The sequence below is a fragment of the Amphibalanus amphitrite genome, unplaced genomic scaffold, assembly GCF_019059575.1.
Source record: "Amphibalanus amphitrite isolate SeventyFive unplaced genomic scaffold, NRLGWU_Aamphi_draft 000844F_arrow, whole genome shotgun sequence".
Taxonomy (NCBI): domain Eukaryota; kingdom Metazoa; phylum Arthropoda; class Thecostraca; order Balanomorpha; family Balanidae; genus Amphibalanus; species Amphibalanus amphitrite.
In genome coordinates, this window is record NW_024882338.1 from 183,879 (window position 1) to 203,101 (window position 19,223).

The 19,223-nt window shown below is 47.7% G+C and overlaps 1 protein-coding gene across 1 annotated transcript; it reads left to right on the forward strand.

Annotated features, from left to right (window-relative positions):
- The first annotated feature begins 4,033 nt into the window (after window positions 1-4,033).
- Window positions 4,034-18,588, forward strand: LOC122367004. The gene is made up of 2 exons (XM_043339738.1): window positions 4,034-4,049; window positions 17,937-18,588. Exon 2 carries the CDS (start codon window positions 17,960-17,962, stop codon window positions 18,539-18,541), a length of 582 nt encoding a protein of 193 aa, XP_043195673.1. The 5' UTR covers window positions 4,034-4,049; window positions 17,937-17,959; the 3' UTR covers window positions 18,542-18,588.
- Window positions 18,589-19,223: the final 635 nt, after the last annotated feature.

A 19,223-nucleotide genomic window follows, 5' to 3' on the forward strand; every position in this document is an offset into this window, starting at 1 on the left:
TTAGTCGTGACTGTTGGTCAATAAAATTTTAGCGGCTTAAGCATACAAAACACTTATTGCTACTGGATGATATCGGCCAGCTTTTATTTTGTTTTACCCAACAAGCATTTAATGCAATTGAGTTCATACAGTCCGCGTGTTTCGATTTCCTCGCGAGGCTTCCCCAGTGACATCTTATTGGCATCTGCGGAGCAATCTGACAGAAAATTGGCATTTTATCTCGTCAGCTGAGCATTGCACTCGACACCTGTCAGGATTTACCAGCATCTGCGATGCTGGGCTCCGCATCGCGGGACCGCAGGTTGTTTGAGCAAGCACCTCTGTAACGCCGCAAAAAAGCCCGCCGCCAAACGAGACGATGAGCCTTGCACGTGCAGACCGGAGTGGGTGTGCTACGAACTGACGTGCACTGCACTCTACTAACCGGTCTCTAGCGGTGTACCGAATTTAATCTGAATCGGCCCAGCCGTTTCCAAGATCCATGGAAGCGACCCCTACACGTGCGCACGTGCAGCTGCACCCCAACCCTGGCACATGAAAATACATACTAACTGTCTTGTGCAAGGCACCCTACTAACCAGTCTCTAGCGGTATGCCAAATTTGAGCACAGTCGGCCCAGCCGTTCTTGAGATCTGGAAGCGTCAGCCTGCACGTGCGCACGTGCAAAATGGGTCCCATCGGACTTTGCAAAATGGGTCCCATTGGACTTTTGCACGGCACCCTACTCGCCGTATGCATTGCCCGGCGGTTGCCTACATCCATGCCAAGTATCAGCGCAATCGGCAAACTAACTTTACAGAGTAATTAGACTTGTTACCGAACTGACACCTCTTCGTTTTGCACGTGGCACGTGCATTAGGGGTCACCCATACGCATCGAGAATATCACACTACGTGTAAAAAAAGGAATTAGCTATCCCACACGAAATACTGCGAGTGAATCGGTCAAGCGGTTGTGGAGATATAAGCTTTGCAAAGGCGCCCGCACGGCGGCCGACTGCTAATATTCAGCAATAATCAGTGTCGCGTCCGCACACAGGAGGTATCCCCGTCACCTGTTCGTATGCTCTAATGTGGTTGGGTTCAAGTCACAGTCGAGCCCTGCTTTTTTACAACTCTTCTTAGAAACGGCACATCGTGCAGTGACGGTATATACATCGTTAGAAAGAGCATCAAATGTTGTATATTCTATAAACTTTTCACTTTTATATATCTGCAACGTAAAAAGTTATTACGCAACAAAGACGCTCCCATTGACTTTCCATGTTAAGAATTATTAAAAAAAGCTTTTAAAGAAACAACGATTTGCACAGCTTAACCCGCGCCCTGCTGGGGGGGGGGGGGTGTTTGAGCACCCCCCTTGTGGTTTTTCGCGAGTATCTCAAAATTTGGTACACCTTATCATACATCAATTCTACAAATGTTGTGAAAATTTCAGACCAAGGTCATTTAAGGTCAGGTCACCAGGTCACTTGAAGTGACCTCACCTCATAAAAAGTTTCAATGTCTGTCATAGCTACACCGAGTGACCGATCGCTTTGAAACTTTCAGCGATTGCTAAGAGCAATAAATAGCATGTACAAAATGCATATCTCAGAATTTTGATATCGATGACCTAAGGTCAGGTCGATTTTGCAACCTCCCCATTATAAGTCAATGGGAGAAAATTGAAATGCGCCTCTTTTGGACGAAATACATTATAAACACTCCCAAACACCGACTTACAAGTGGTTTAAACACACTGAACATGAAAATGGTGTCCGTGACCCTTGTTTATGCCCTGAGGTCATCTTAGGTCACGAATGGTATCTAACAGTTTTTTGCAAATAACTTTTGATAAAGGCATGCTAGAGCGATGAAAACGCCTTAGATGTGTTCAGCTCGACGAAACGGATCGACTGATATGCAGCATGACCCTTTCCGGTCAGGTCATGACCTTGACCTGAGGTCAAATTTTTAAGTTGACCTTTCAAGGTCAAATTATAGTTCATTCGACGCGTCTCGGCGAGGAGAACACGATTCTGGTAATTGAAATGTCGTGGCTTTTTGTAGTCGAAAGTTATTGTCGAAAAACACTTTTCGTAAAAACAGCTATTTTTGGAGTTTTTGCCCTCTGGATGCTAAACCGTTGACCTGAGGTCAATATTGATAATTACCTTTTCAAAAGAAAAGCTCAAAAGCTATCGATTGCTTTTCCATGCGTTTTCCCAGCTACCATAGTTCCTGAGATAGCGGCATGTTTTCTGAAAAATATAATGACAATTGGCAAATTTTGACCTTTGATGACCTCTGGTGACCCCAATATTGCTCTAAGGTGAAAAATGACCGAAATACTTTCAAACGTACGCATTGAGAGCTATCGACTGCTTTTTACCGCGCCCGCCCTCTTAGTTTTTGAGTTAGAGGTGGGTGGTAACATATGCCCCCCCCCCCCCCACTAGGGCGAAGTTGGCTGAGGCCTGAGACCGCCACTGGGGCGCGGGTTAAGGGAAGGACAGTCGTTACGGGAAGGACAGTCTACCGATGGAAGGGACAATTGTGTAGGTAATTCACATTTATAGCTATGCAAGTACCAACTACGCGCATATATTGCCTCAGGACCTTTTGAGACACGCTTGGTGCCTGAGACCCAGCTTTGCTCTTAGTTGCGTGCTGTAGGCCTGTAGCGAGGTCCTGCTGGGACGGTGGGAGTGACTGTCAAATTCAAACGTATTGGTGCTTTTGACGCATGACCAATGCACCACTTATGGCCAATACTTTGCTTGGCTTACAGTTTACACTTAATACCCATTACCCAAATGTAGTTGCAATTTCCCCAGCCTATCACCTCCTCAGGACACAGACCCGCCGGCCAGCTGCAGAGTGCAGCGTGTGGGTGGCAGACGCCGAGCCCGGTCCTCCACTTTGAGCAGTGTCACGACCCGTCGCCGGCAGGGCGGCCGAGCTGACCGGAGGGCCGCCGCCGCTCCCCAGGGATCGATTTGAGCAGACGGCGGCGGCGGCGGCGGCGTGGGACCTCGACGAGCGTCTGTGGTAGAAAACCACCACTTTTTTTAGACAGGCGCGCGCGCGCACATGGGGCCGCCGGCCGAGACTGCCTCGGGCCGTGGCAGAGCGCGGGCATTACTGCTGAGGACCAGGTGAGGCCCGCACGGTTACCGGAGCACCAGGGACGCGGTGCTGCGCCGAGTTGGCGATGAGTTTGGACTGGATTCCAAGCTTTTAATTACACCATTTTAAGGGAGATCGTGCTAATCAGTGGTCGATAAAACTTCCAACGTGCCAACGCTCGTTGGCGCAAGATAGATGCTTCCTTACGCCTAAAATGCAGCATTGACTTATGACTTTCTAATCGTCCGGTGCTGTTATCGGCTGCTCGGTACCGCGTGTATGTTCCCTCATTCACTCCTGGTCACCCTTCGGTCACCCCTCGCTGGGTCGGGCCAGTCGGCTATTTTTATCCTCTTTCCGGCTAGGCCACCCGCTAAGCTCCCGCCGTGCCGCGCCGTCTGCGAGGGACCTGACCCTTCTGCCGGCAGAGGTTTCTCCAGGTGTCTCCAAGGAGCCATCGTAGCGCTAAGGGTGTGCTCCCCATACACATGCATTGATTTTCGCCCTTACTAGCAGGGCCGCTGGCACGCGTTGGCAGCGCCCCGCGGGCATTTTTTCGCTTAGGGTCATTTTGTGGTAAGGAGGATCAGAAAATCACCCTTCCAACTTTCTCCAGGCCTGGGTGTTTTATCGAGCGCGCCTGAAAACGCACAGTGGACCGGAATCACACTTCGATTGCGTTGCTTCGTAGAAGGTAATACGATCAAAAGTGCGCTCTTTTCTCAATCAATAAGGACAAGTGCGTTAAAACACACTTATAAAGTTTTAAGTTAAAAGCTTTAAAATGCTAAATTTCAACATTTCTACGCTGATGATAATCGTTAGTTGTTTCAGACTTTGGCATGAAAACGTAGGCATTCAGATCCACCGTGTGACCGGTCACCGTACGCAGTAGTGTGATGGTGTGAGTTGGGGAGTCAAGGCCGTGTGGGGAGAAGGTGAGGAGATGCCGGTGTGCCGACGCGGCAATTGGCAGTGATTAGACAGTTGTGCATGCATTGTTCATCTAGCATATCATTTGCTTGGGCAAATTTATAGGCATGGCGCCTGTTTATCCGTCTAATTCAAAGGAAAGGTGTGAGTACCAATACTGGTCGTACTTTTCATAGTCATAGTCCAGGTCCTGAAATGACTGGCACTTGAAATTTTCAGGATATGTCGCAAGAGGCTCATTCCCAGACGTTGTGCCAAATTTTGCGGCGCTACGCGACACCACCTTTTACAAAAAAAAAAACTTAGGGAGGCTGCATCCCCCCTCCCGCCAGGCGAGGGCTAAGCTGGAGACAGTGATGGGACTAAGATGTTCGTTGGAGCAACTCCAAGCATTTTATCGACCTCTGGACTGCTAATTAAAAACTGCATCCTCTTGAACAGATTTATGTGAATGGGTGCGTTTCCGCAAGGCATTTCCTGACCCAAAGTTCAGTGATCTAAACTGCATAGCCTGGATTATCAATCATGTCCATTTTTTGAAGCAATGCGCATAAAATTGTATTTCCTTTAAAGAAAACAGAAATATTTACCTCATGATATCATCCGTTTTTACGACGGCTAGCTGGTGCATATTTGGTTCACATTTGGTGCAGATTTGGTGCAGATTTGGTCAAATTAGGTTCATTGTGTTTTTAGCTGTTATCAGCTAGGGTTGCACTAATAATTGCTTATATGCCTGATTTTTTCAAGCTTTCAGACATCACGTTGAATAAAAACACTGAAATTAATTCATTATATTACGACATTTGTTGTAAAAGAGATTTGGTGCAGATCTGGTCAAGTTTGGTGCATTCGCCCAATAAGCTGTAGTGAAAACGGCTTTTGTGATCCAGTGAATATAGTGCTAGTGACATTTAATCGAATCGTATAAAACCTTTGGTTTTAAAAGGTATTGCATCTGGAGCCATCTAGAGCATCCTGCAACGCTCACCATGGAGTACATCCTCACACAGGCGTGATAATTCAAGGTAGTGTGCCAGCTTTCTTGGACCATATGAAGTTAATGACCCGGATAAGGAGAACCGGATTTTTAGAACTTATCCATACCTTCAAAACTCATGGAAACGTCTTAAATTCTTTAAATTTTGAGTACCCCAGTGCGAAATTCGCTCCGACGGGTTGTCGGTCGTACCCCAACCACATTTCACACCACTATGAACAATAAATGCACACACTAAAATCGCTATTACCGATAGGCTCATCCAATCAAGTTTCGATAAACCCGTTCATCATCATCTGCGGTTTCGAACACGCCTGTTAGGCGGCTTCTGATGCTCGTCGAGGTCGGAATTTCCAATCCAAATACGCGTGGTGCGTCGGGCCGCGCGCTCTGACTTCGGCCAAGAAAAATGCGTCAGCTGATCATTGGGCCTGTTCCAGCGCCTCCAGAAACCTCCAGAAAGCTCCAGAAAGCTCTAGAATCCTCCAGAGAGCGTTCCAGCGCCTCCAGAAAGCTCCAGAAAGCTCTCACCAAAGCTCCAGAAACCTCCAGTAGCCTCCAGAGATTTGAGAGGTCCAAATTTCTCTGGAGGCTCTGGTCTACAATTATGGCGCACATTTGACAATCACGAATGTAAACAAAGGACTTTTGACTGATTATTTTACTACTTGAATGTAAAGAATATTACATTGCCATAATTTTGTTAATCTTTCTTAATAAAATTGAAAACAAATTTTGTGTTTCAAGAGAGAACAATCGTCATTCTTTTGGTATATATGATGCCAATCTCCAGAAATCTCCAGATTGCGTTCCAGCGCCTCCAGTAAAACCTCTGGTAGAGCCTCCAGTCAAGAATTTCTACTGGAGGCGCTGGAACAGGCCCATTGTCATTTCTGCCACTTGCGTGTGGTGAAATGGGGCCATAACTTAAGAGACGGCTGTTTCATATCAATTATTTTACATAAAATCATATTTCAAACCATAAATTAATGTTCGACAGCCAAATTAAAGAAACAATACCAATACAGGCTTACAGTTTAAGTTTGACATTGTCTTGTCTACGATTAGACAGCTGATAACTCATTCCCGTACGTCGTAACTCTATAATGACCTTTGCTTATTGTCACATGTGCGCCGCATTCGCGATTGTCGCCGACGCCTGTTTGCAGGTCAGCCCACTACAGTTGTTGTACATATCGAAAAACCGGTAAGCTTTTAGGCAAAAAAGGCACTATTCCAGGCTCATTTTTGATTTTTTTTTTGCGATATTAGGTAAAAACAGAAGCTTCTTATCCTAGGAAAAATAAAATGGGAAATCATTGGAAGGTGGCACACTACCTTTCACTGGCACCGGCGCGGTGGCTTTTGTAGGTGTGTGTCAATTCAGAACGTAATTGCAAATTTGACCATTCTTAAAAAGATTTTGAGTTTTTTTTTAGCACGAAATGGCTATTTCATCTGTTCCATGCACGATATTCGTGATCCTGTTGTGATACGGGCCCGTACCCCCCTCCGTTTGTGATACGGGCCCGTCCACGTGTTCGTCCCGTTTTCGGTCGCGGTCGCCGGTCGCTTGTCCGCCGCCCCGGGTCAGGCCGCGGGCGGTCGGCAGCGTGGTTGATGTCGGGTGTTTTCGTCTGTTCCGCCGGCCAGTCGGTTTTGGGCGGCGGAACTGGGTGTGTCTCTTGAAGTGGTCAAGTCCCGTTACAATATAGAGTCAAGCAAGAGAACTGGAGTGTCTCGACGGAGGTCGGCAGAGCAGCGAGTGCTGAGGATACAACAGATCCCCATTGTGTTTGCGAATTAGATTAGCTCCTCCAGATTAGCTTTTAAAATGCTTAGCCTGTAAAAAAGTGTTTATTTAAATCTGAGTAAGGCAATATTATTACAATTGTGTACAGCTTGTTAGCTACCCGGACATCTTCAATTGACGGGAAGGTTAAGGAACGGCTTCCGTGTGTGACCGCTGTGCCGATGGTTCAGATGGACGGGAAAAACGGCAACATAACCTCTCAAAAAGGGATTGTTGCATGGTCCGTTAGCTTTTCTCAGCAAACCACGGGTCAGGGTAGTCCAAGTAGGTATGCATGTTACGGAGGTTTGGGATTTGTATTGAACTATCAGGCAAAACCAAGCAGCAGCAGGATAAAGACACGACAAGTTTCATGTTGGTGTTATATATTCCCGACCGGGAATATATAACAGAACCTCGGTTTTTGGCTACGGACCTCGTGCCTACCGGCACTCGGTCCTCCGCACAAAAACCTCGGTGAATAAAACTGCATTTTCACAGCCAAAGGTTGGGAACAAGATTACTAGAACATAGAGATTGGGAACATAGAGGTTGGGAAGAGATTTACCACATGCCGTACCGGCGCAACACTTAATATCATATTCATTTGATATTTTACACTTTAATCTTAATATTGTGTTAATATTATATTAGTACTATGTTCATATTTATAGTCACTGTGATTATTTTTTGTGTTTTTCATTATTGGGCTGCGTTGAGTATGAAAGATGAAATTCCTACTTCCCCCTTATTTAGGGTTTGAAAAAGCTGAGGATGAAGATGGTGAAACGCCAGAAGTTAGAATAAAGATATGGAGTCCAGTAGGAGTGAGGAAACAGTGAGGAAAACTGAAAATTGGGTGAAACGCTGAATCAAACGCGTCTTGGATCCCAGCTGGAACAATATCAAATGTTTCATTGTGGCACGTTAAGATGCTTCATGCATTTAAATTGATCGTTTTTTTTTTTGCGTGCATTATGTAGAGATAATTATTATTCCGATTTCCGACCATGTTCTGCAGCAATAAATACATTGGCATTGGAACGATAACCTTGTTTAGTTGAATTACGTTGACAGCAAAAGTAAGTAAACACGCAGTCACTTACTTTTGCTGTTGCTGTTAGTGAACACACAATCCGTAAATATCTTCTTTGAAATTGGTTCTTCCGCTCAGAATATTCAGTAAAATTTTGTCTGGGAATATATAATACTGAACGAGGCCGGTGTAAATAAATTTTCAAGACCGAAGTCCTTACTGGATTTTTGAACGAGGCCGAAGGCCGAGTTCAAAAATCAGTAAGGACTGAGGTCTTGAAAATTTATCACCGGCCGAGTTTGGTATGTATTTTACTGTATGCCAACGATGCCAACGATAAATTTATTTTCTGGACCGAAGCTCTTAGCCGACTTAGGAACGAGAACATCCCAAAATGTTGGCTTAAGTGCATTCTGGTAATGCATTTTTGACCGTGGTCAATTTGCTTACACCAGTTATTACCACACCCCTCTGGCTAATGTATTTGAATAGACCAGGCATACAGTAAAATCAAAAAGCCCTAGGGCCGAATCGTTTCCCAAATACCTTCAACATTAGCCGAGGCGGGCCGAAGCCATTTCCCAAATGCACGTGCTAATGTTAAAGGGATATCTCGGCATGTGGTAAAATCAAAAAGCCCTAGGGCCGAATCGTTTCCCAAATACCTTCAACATTAGCCGAGGCGGGCCGAAGCCATTTCCCAAATGCACGTGCTAATGTTTAAGGGATATCTCGGCATGTGGTAAATGCCCAGCAATTTTGCCTGGCTAACAACATTTCATGAAAGTCACACAATATCCACTGCATTATGGGAGAAGACACGGTTAGGGTCTGACTTAGCAGTTCTGGTGTTGATGACCACGCAGTGCTGACTTCTCACGCGGTCCGTTCTAAACGGGGTGGGTCCAAACTCCTTCGTTGCGGGACTGATAGGTACAGCCCTCTGCAAACCGCGTGGTAGGTATTCTTTTTTCGACAAAAACGAGAATAATGCGAATATTATGCTATCGGTCATTCGCAAATCGTAACAGGAAGACACGCGAGACTCCGCACCTTAGATTGGCATCATCACCGTATTCATTTTACTTCTAGTTCGGCAACAAAATACAAAAGTTTATATTTGCCCCCAAAACAAACTTTTGCATTTTGTTGCCACACAAGGCGTATAGTTTGTTTAGTGATACACCTAATCGAAGGAGTGGAGCATGGCGCATCTATTTGCAGTGAGTTCTGACCGACTGATAGCATAGCCTCTGAGTTATTATCGGTTTTGTCGAAAAAAGAATACCTACCACGCAGTCTGCTGAGGGCTGTACATCCGCCCGTGTTTTCCGTTGCTTACCCTGCGGTTGCGCCTCCAAACCTGTAAATATGACCCAATGACTTGGATACAATTAAAGTATCAATAAATGCATGTACTGTGTGTACACTTATGGGCCCATCGATAGCGCTTCGGCGATACCTATCGCCTAGAGGCTGCAATGGGGCCCTTAGAGTACGGTGTCAGACCCCCAGAGGCCGGCGTTGGACCCAAGGGTCAGCGAAGGGCCTCAAAGGCCCCAGGTAGGGCCCCAGAGGCTGATGTGGGCTTCATAAGCAAGTGCGTGACGCCCAAAGGTAAGGTTTGAGCCCCCCAGAGAACATAATAGGGCCATCAGTGGCCGGTGTAGAGACCTCATAGGCCAGTTTGCGGGCCCCTCAGAGGCTAGTGTGGGGCCTCAGGTGTCGCTATGAGGCACTTAAAGACCGGTATGGGTCCTCAGAAGCCGGCATCGATGGCCTTCAGAAGCCAGTACGGGGCACTCAGAGGCACATAAGGGCAGTTTCGGTCCCAGAGACAGAAATGGGACCATCAGAGGCCGGTGTGGGTCGTGGGACCTTTAGAGGCTGGTTTGGGCTCTTAGGGGCCAGTTTAGAGCCCTCAGAGACCAGTACAGGGCCTGCATAGGGCAGTTTGAGACCATCAGAGACCGAATAGGGCACTCAGAGGCTAATATGGGTCCTTACAACAGGCCAGCATGGAGCCCTTAGATGTTAGGGTGGGGCCCTAAAAGACCGACATGGGCCGGCGTTGGACCCCAGAGGCCAGAAGAGGGCCCTCAAAGGCCAAGATGGGCCCTCAGACTAGGTCGATGCGGGCCCTTAGAGGCCGGCATCAGGTCTTCAGAAGCCCGTGCGGGGCCCTCAGAGGCTAAGGTGGGTCCTTACAGGCCAGCACGGGCCCTCAGAGGTCAGTGTGGGGCCCTAAAGACCAGCATGGGCCGGCGTTGGACCCCAGAGGCCAACAGAAGGCCCTCAAAGGCCAAGATGGGCCCGCAGAAGCCGATGCTGACCCTTAGAGGCCGGCATCGGGTCTTCAGAATCCAGTGCGGGGGGCTCTCGGAAGCTAATATGGGCCCTTACAGGCCAGCATGGGGCCCTCAAAGATCAGAATGGGACCCTAAAAGACTAGCATTGGCCGGCGTTGGACCCCAGAGGCCAGCAGAGGGCCCTCAAAGGCCAAGATGGGCCTTCAGAGGCCGATGCGGACCCTTAGAGGCCGGCATCGGGTCTTCAGAATCCAGTGTGGGGCCCATAGAGGCTAATGTGTATCCTTACAGGCCAGCATGGGCCCTCAGAGGTCAGTGTGGGGCCCTAAAAGACCGGCATGGGCCGGCGTTGGACCCCAGAGGCCAGCAGAGGGCCCTCAAAGGCCAAGATGGGCCCTCAGACGCCGATGCGGGCCCTGAGCTGCCGGCATTGGGTCATCAGAATCCAGTGCGGGGCCCTTAGAGGCTAATGTGGGTCCTTACAGGCCAGCATGGGCCCTAAGAGGTCAGTGTGGGGCCCTAAAAGGCCGGCATGGGCCGACGTTGGACCCCAGAGACCAGCGGAGGGCCCTCAAAGGCCAAGATGGGCCCCAGAGGCCGATGCTGGCTCGACATCGGGTCTTCAGAATCCAGTGCGGGGCCCTCAGAGACACTTACGAGTAAAGGCTAGTCTTGGGACTCGAGAGACAGAAATGAGGCCACCAGAGGCCGGTGTGAGGCTCTCAGACGCCGGTTGGGCCCTGAGGCCGGTTTAGGGGCCCTCAAAGGCCAGTGGAGGGCCCTCAGAGGTCAATACGGGTCCTCAGCGGTCAATGTGGACGCTTGACCGCCACTGAAGGGCCCTCCTGACCGCCCTGAAGGGAGGTCAGTGTAGGACCCTCAAAGACTGGTATGGGAGTTGTTAATAGCTGGCGTGGGTTTCTCGAGCCTCGTGACAATCGAATACGGGCCAGGGCCCCATACGGCCATGGGGGCCCATCGGTTGTTTGGGGGGGGGGGGCAAATGATATGATGGCCCCTCTGATTTGCCTTTGGGGGGGGGGGCCATGGCCCTGATGGCCCCCCCCCCCCTGCGACCTCCACTGTAGGCTGAATATGGCTGAATGGATCGCAGACTAGATGCAATTAATCCTTGGAGATTGTATTAAAAAAGAACTAGATAACAATAAAATTGAATTTCTTTAGCTTGTTCGACTAACAATAGTTTAAAGAGCACGGTTACGCTTTGATTCAATTCCTGATTTATAGTGAGAGCATGGTGAGAGTTTTGCACTTTATCGAAGGGCTGATCTCTGCATGACTTTTGAGATAAACGTACAGCCCACCGCTAAAGTAATGTGGGGTTTTACCAATATCAACGGTTGGCTTTGACTGGCGATTGTTTAATGCGGAGTGATCGAAAAGAAGATGTCAATAGCTAATGTTGCAGCTGCAAGGGTGACGATACATATAAGCTACATTCAAAGTTTCATTGTAGTCTGGTTAATCGTTCCTAAGCTTCAGAAGCAGAACATACCCATGACTGAAACCGCACATTACTTCTGCTGTGGACTGTACCACAGCTTGTTGTAAGCAGATTATCGTGGTGAGAAACAAACCGGAGAGTAGATAGGTATCTCACTAGTTGTGTGTGCGCCTGGTTTGGCGTCGAACGGCGTTGTAAATTGCATTGTAAAAGCATGACATTGTGCTTTTTTTTCAAAATATCTGAAAGAGCCACGAATGACCGAATCATCGAAACTCATCTACGTTTTTAGCAGAAATCTTTGGCAACCATTCTATTCTGCTTAAAAACCAAGAAACCTAATGTATACGTTCGAAATGACAATGCAAATACAGCAGCAGCATGTACCACAGCACGTTGTTTTACTCAAAACGTTGCTTTGAGTAGTAAAGGAATCTTGGTTTTACCCAGCCCCCCTTCACGAGTTCCAGAATCCCTTAGTACCGTGACGTCACCACGGCGGTAGAATCTCCCTTCACCCATAGGCATGCATGCTAATTTCATCATTTTTCAAGCGAGCTGGAGAAAAAAATAAGGATTATGTGTCATCAAAAGTTGTACCAATGAAACAATGAGCTCGCCTCATTACGATAAATGGGACTGAAACTAAACAAGTAGGACAATATCGAGCCAAAATCAGAAATTTAAATGACCCCTTCATTTGAACGTGAAGGATTTCCTCTGATGACGTCACCAACTCACCACGGCCCCTTTATTTCTCTAGTGAACTAACCTGAGTAGTAAAGGAATCTTGGTTTTGCCTATCGTTATCCTCCCTTACCTGAATAAGTGAGAGCCGCAGGGGCATTTGTCAGGCAGTTCCGACCGGGGCACCGGAGACAAACGAGGCGGCCAGGCCACCGTCTTGAGAGGCGGCCAGGCCACCGTCTTGATTGTATTCGCACTTAGTATTCATGAATTAATTCACTTGTCAAAGCTCAAAGATAATTGTTATCCTTTGCGATTATGCTGCTTCCCATTTGTGTCCGTGGAGTGTGGATACATGGAGGTTGTCACGATGTGAGAAAGGGATCCGAGCCGTCAATGAACGTCTCGCAGTAAAGTGGACTGGACCTGGAACCACTCATCGGGGTTGGGACATCTTTTGGCTTTCCCCTTGTTCTCTCTTTCTCTGTCTCTTTCTGTCTTTGTCTCTGCCTCTGCCTCTCTCTCCCTCTCTCTCTCCCTCTCCCTTTCCCTCTCCCTCTCCCTCTCCCTCTCCCTCTCCCTCTCCCTCTCCCTCTCCCCCTCTGTCTCTCTCTTTGTCTGACTCTTTCATTTCTCCTTTCTTCTTTATCTCCCTCTTCGTTCTCTTGGCCTCTCTATTTATCTGATATGATGCATCTCTAGACATCTGATTTAACCCGCGCGGGGCTGGGGGGGGTAAATTTTACCCCCCCTCGCGAATATTTGCAATATCTCAAAAACGGCGGCGCGCAGCGCCGCCAAACTTTCAGTACCTTTTCTTACATCAATTTGACACGTTCTCTGAAAATTTGAGCGAAATCCGTCGGAAATTTTTTGAGAAATTGACGTTTTGGTGACGTCATGTTCGCCATTTTCGCCTCAAAAACGGCAAAAGTTCAAACGCCGCTAACATCTTCATTTTTAAAGGAATCAAGACGTAACAAAAAAGGATATACGTAATTGTACTTTGTCTATCAAATGGCTATCTCGGTTTTTTGAAAATTTTGGATTTTGGCCCAATTTTTTCAAAAAACTGACTTTTTTGGGAAAATAACTATAAAATCCAAAATTTTGAGTGTATCGAAAAAACCGGAATATATGTCAGAGAAGTGGTCTATGTGCACCTACATACCAAGTTTTAGAAGAATCGGTTCAAAAATGTGGGAGTTATTCAAAATTGTATGACGTCACGACACACAAAATTTTTGAAAAATGACTTTTTTGGACGTTCTAGACCTCGTACGGAAACAAAAATAGCTCCATTCGATTCGCCGTGAAAAACTGCATCAGATAGACACCTTTTTAGGCCTTAACAACCAACTTCAAAATTTGACCTCACTTGACCTGACCTTGACCTGACCTCGACCTGAAATTCATCCAGAAGTGGTCCATATCACTTATTGAGTGTGCCTATTGAATTCTATAAGTAAAATGACCCATAAAACATGTGTCGCACATGCCCTTTTCTATATTTTGTTTTTGGTGACCTGATCTGACCTGACCTGACCTTGACCTTGACCTCTGAATGATATTGTATGCAACGAATATTGTCTTGGTAGCCTAAGAACACGTTTTGGGCGATCAGTCTCAGTCCATGACTCCATTATTCGGCAACTACGGTGCAAGGCCGATACTGTAGGAACTTGCAATTTGTACCCTTGACCTGACCTTGACCTTGACCACAAACTTAAAATTAAGTACATGTTTTTAGTTGTTGGTGATGAGATCTTTCGATTGGCGTTTGAATTTTCCAAATCGGACCATTAGTTCGGGAGATAACAGGGGGGGGGGGGTAAAATTTACCCCCCCCCAGCCCCGCGCGTTCGGCTGGAGACCCCAGCCCCGCGCGGGTTAACTTTAGTTAGTATTTTGTTCAGAGAAAATGGAATAAGCTGAGAACGAACAATTGCCGAAAATTTGATAAACGTCTCGTCTAATTTTGTTATTACGATCAAATATGTCAGCCCTAGCTGCTGTTATGTTGTACCTACATAATTTTGTAGAATAACTGACGACCACAAAACAGCAAAACTCATCCACACACAATGAAGGGTGAAATTATAAGCATTTATTACTAGCATAACTTCTTAGATCCAACGAACTTTACGAAGTGTATCGCTCTGCTATTCAACCCCAAATGTCTAGCGTTTATGAGAATAGTTGAGATCCATTCAAACTCGGTGAGTGCTCCTAAATACAGCAGGAATGCGATGTAGACCAGAAAGCGATTACCGGTGAGTGGCTCAGGTTGCAGGCAGTTGGACGATTGTTTCGCGGCGTGGGAGTCGTGATGGTGCGATTCACAAAAAAAAAAACGCTCAACTGCTGAAGCCAGGAGTAAAACACGCCGAGTCAGCAATGTTCGAAGGTGTTAGATGCTCACAAGGTCTCACCTATTGCGACGGAGTTCGGACAGTACCATGACTGTCCAATGAATGCTAAAGACATTTTGTTCCGTCGGAAACGGGAAGCATGCTCTATGGCTATAGCGATATCCAGCTACCAGTGGTTAAAGGGACCCTCCCACCTTCAACAAGTTAATGAATTGGCATGAAAGTGATGTCGCTGGGTTCAGAAAGAGTGAAAATGAATATCTACCAAATTTCATCGAAAAATATTCACCGGTTTTCATGATATAGGACTTTTACTTTTGTTTACTTTTTGGGATCTCTGCTGTTCCTAGCGACTTTATTTGAAAGTGCGGCACTTGTGTGCAAAGCAGCATATACCATCGCGTGCTACGAGACGTTTTAGTAAAAGATTTAAAATCATTAGATCTGCGCTGACGTCACACATTCAGATGGGGCATTGTAATGCATTAGCCCCTCTGAATCCAAGTGCTGCAACTTTGAAAGTAGATACTTTCGATTTGAGACATTTCTCGATCTTATAGCCCGCGCGGGGCTGTGGTCTCCAGCCGAACGCGCGGGGCTGGGGGGATGGGTGTAAATTTTACCCCCCCCCCTGTTATCTTCCGAACTAATGGTCCGATTTGGAAAATTCAAACGCCAATCGAAAGATCTCATCACGAACAACTAAAAACATGTATTTAATTTAAAGTTTGAGGTCAAGGTCAAGGTCAGGTCAAGGGTACAAATTGCAAGTTTCTACAGTATCGACCTTGCACCGTAGTTGCCGAAGAATGGAGTCATGGACTGAGACTGATTGCCCAAAACGTGTTCTTAGGCTACCAAGACAATATTCGTTGCATACAATATCATTCAGAGGTCAAGGTCAAGGTCAGGTCAGGTCAGATCAGGTCACCAAAAACAAAATATAGAAAAGGGCATGTGCGACACATGTTTTATGGGTCATTTTACTCATAGAATTCAATAGGCACACTCAATAAGTGATATGGACCACTTCTGGATGAGTTTCAGGTCAAGGTCAGGTCAAGGTCAGGTCAAGTGAGGTCAAATTTTGAAGTTGGTTGTTAAGGCCTAAAAAGGTGTCTATCTAATGTAGTTTTTCACGGCGAATCGAATGGTGCTATTTTTGTTTCTGTAAAAGGTCTAGAACTTCCAAAAAATCATTTTTTTTTTTAAATTGTGTGTCGTGACATCATAAAATTTGAAATAACTCCCACATTTTTGAACTGATTTTTTTTTTTTGAAAATTGATATGTAGGTGCACATTGACCACTTCTCTGACATATATTCCGGTTTTTTCGATACACTCAAATTTTTGGGTTTTATAATTATTTTTCCAAAAAGTCAGTTTTTTGGAAAAATTTGGGCCAAAATCTAAAATTTTCAAAAAAAAACCGAGATAGCCATTTGATAGACAAGGTAGAATTACGTATAACCTTTTTTGTTACGTCTTGATTCCCTTAAAAAATGAAGATGTTAGCGGCGTTTGAAATTTTGCCGTTTTTGAGGCGAAAATGGCGAACATGACGTCACCAAAACGTCATTTTCTCAAAACATTTCCGAAGGATTTCGCCCAAATTTTCATGGAACGTGTCAAATTGATGTAAGAAAAGGTACTGAAAGTTTGGCGGCCGTTTTTGAAATATTGCAAAAATTCGCGAGGGGGGGGGGGGGGGTAAAATTTACCCCCCCAGTCCCGCGCGGGTTATGAGTGTTCAAACCGGTAAATGCAAGCCAGGGACCCCATTTTGGCTATCTCAACTCAACACTAATGTTAGGCCTCGCCGGCACAGGCCATTTTGCGTCCTTCGACGGCACAAAAGGGGGGGGGTACGACCCCCACCCTCGCGTTTGGCCCCTGATCGAGCTAGAGCTTCGCGGAAAAACGAGCGTATTGCCCGTCACGAGAGGAAGCCGATGATATCCAATTTTAAGGTCCTAGGTCATCGGGTGACCTCTAGGTCAGGTCAATGACCCGAAAACCGGGAAAATCGGGACCTGTTAGAAAGTCGTAAAGTGTGGCTGCTATGGGGCTTTCCGGGGTGGCCCCTGTGCCGGTGAGGGTTAAGGTGGCTTGGTCACTTTAACGCACACAGTGGCTAAGCTTCATCCTGAGAACTTGAACACGATTGCGCCGTGCTTTCAGCTTAAGTGTAACGTTTCAATTCACTGGGCCCAGCAGCTGGGCCGGGGCGGCCCAGCTGCTGTCGCCGCTGCTGCTGGTAGGGGAGAGCGGGGAGAGTTGTATCATGTCCAAGTTGTATCAGGGCGAATTGTGCCAAACTTATCCAATAGATGGCGCTCGTGACACGACCAGCCGACGAGGTTTTCCGGGCGCCATATTTCCCTGTTCTGTCGTGTGGCTGGATGGACGCGTCTCGAGGTGAGAGCCGATTTTATGTTTTTTTAATGTCATTCTAAAAAAGTAAGTTGCAAGAAAATGTGTGTTTTGGGCATTTAGATGTGCACGAATTTGAAAGATCTCCGTAGCGGTGGTGAGGGTAGGTTCTAAGGCTGCGTGAGTGAAAATGGATTTATCCAGCTGTCCGCTGTTTTTGAGCACGAGGATGTTTTTTCCCAAGATGGCGGCGTGGTACATGTTGTATCAGAGCCGGGTGGGGTATGTTGTAACATGTATGTATGTACGTATGTATGTATGTATGGGTATGTCGCTTTTGATCGCGAAAGCTAAGCCTTGGCTCGCGTTTGTAGGTAGCTAGTCAATACTCGTTCATTTCGGCACAATGTGTTTGCTTCTTTGCTCTTAACGGGCCACTTTTGCGTTTAGTCTGTTGATGTTTCGTTCGTTTCGATGTTTCGTTCGGATTGACCTAAGTTTGGTCTAATAAAAGTGAAGCCTTTGAGCATATACATTGTATTAACCCCATTTAATGTTGTTGTTATGTTCAAAACCAGTAGCAAGCACACTCCCTGAAACGTGAAATAGTGATACAAATTACCCCACCATGTGATACAATTCACCCAAGCCATGGGGCAAGTTGTATCAAAAATATTGTTCTATTCGGCAGACCGTAGAAGAAAAACTGGTAGAGGTAGCGGAAAAGTTACTTTGCACAAAAAAGCAGAAGAATCAAGGAAGGAGATAGTATGGAAATAATGAGTTTATCACGGATAGTTACGAGGTTATGGGTCTCGGAGTAAAAAACTGATACAACCCACCCCACTCTCCCCTAGCCCCTGGCCAGCCACCGTCGGTGATGGGGCTCCGCCTGCCTCTCAGCGCCCTGCTGCTGCTGCTGGCCACCCTGCTGTCGGCCGCGCGCACCCAGCACGACACCGACCAGTCGCAGCCGCCGCCCGAGAAACGCCAGCGCGAGCGCAACCAGTTCGTGCCGTACAACTCGTATGCGCCGCGCGAGCCCAGCTGCGAGCAGCTGAGAGCCATGTGGAAGCTCTCCAAGCGACAGCACCGGAACGCAGTGCGCACAAACGCCGTGCCCCGCTACCAGGAGCCGTACCTGCTGGGCCGCGTGCACGACACGCTGCGCCACAACCCGCTGTACGGCGCGCCGCGCCACCGGCCGCAGCCCACCTTCGGCACCGTGGTCAACGGGCCGGGCGAGCACCAGCGTCAGTTCGCCACGCCGGCGCTCACTGAGCTGGTGCAGAGCCGGCCGGCCGGCCGTCCGGCCGACCACAACCTGCGTGACCTGGTCCGCATGCTGGAGCGGCCCGAGCTGCCGGCGGCGCCGCCCGAGCCGCAGAGTCTGAGCGGCGCCCGGTACGGCCGCGTGCGGCTCTACCCCCGGCCGCGCTCTGACGCCTCGGCGGCCTGGTGACAAATTTGGGAGGACCCGTCGCCCGCCGGCCGCTGCCACTCCGACGGAGAACGGGGAGGGAGGGAGGGAGGCCGGGGTACGACCTTCTCAGAAAGTAACTGACCGCTCGGGTGGCGGCGACCTGCAGCGAGCGGGTGACAGGCGAGTGGGAGGACGCGTGGGTCGAGTGGCCCCAGCTCAATGGGTATTAGACGGGAGTGGGGCCGGGCCAACCGGCCGCCCCCTCGCCGTGTCACCTGCTGTGGCTGCAGCCGGAAGCTGCCGCTCTCGCCACTGTGTAAATACGCACCGCTGGAGTGTGGGTGTGTTTGTGTAATCACTGACGCTCGATTTGCGCCGAATTAGCCGCGCCGTGTGTACCGACTTTGGGCAGACACACATTATTTTTCTCCTGTTCGCACTAATGTAATGTGTGTGTTTCGTTCATTGCTTCTCGTTAATTGCTTATTGTTGTTTGTCTCCGCCAACCGTCGCTTCGATTCCCATTAATAATGCCGCTTGGGTCATATATGACCCAAAAGCAAAACCTTAACGATTTTTCTCAATGGAGGCAAGTGGCACTTTGAGGAACTTGTGCGTGTGTTTTGTTGGATTTGTGGGTTCAGTGGCGAGCGTCGGAGCCGCATAAAACTTGTGTGAGCTCGTCCACTGAAGTTTCTGGAGCCAAAGACGACGGGACTGC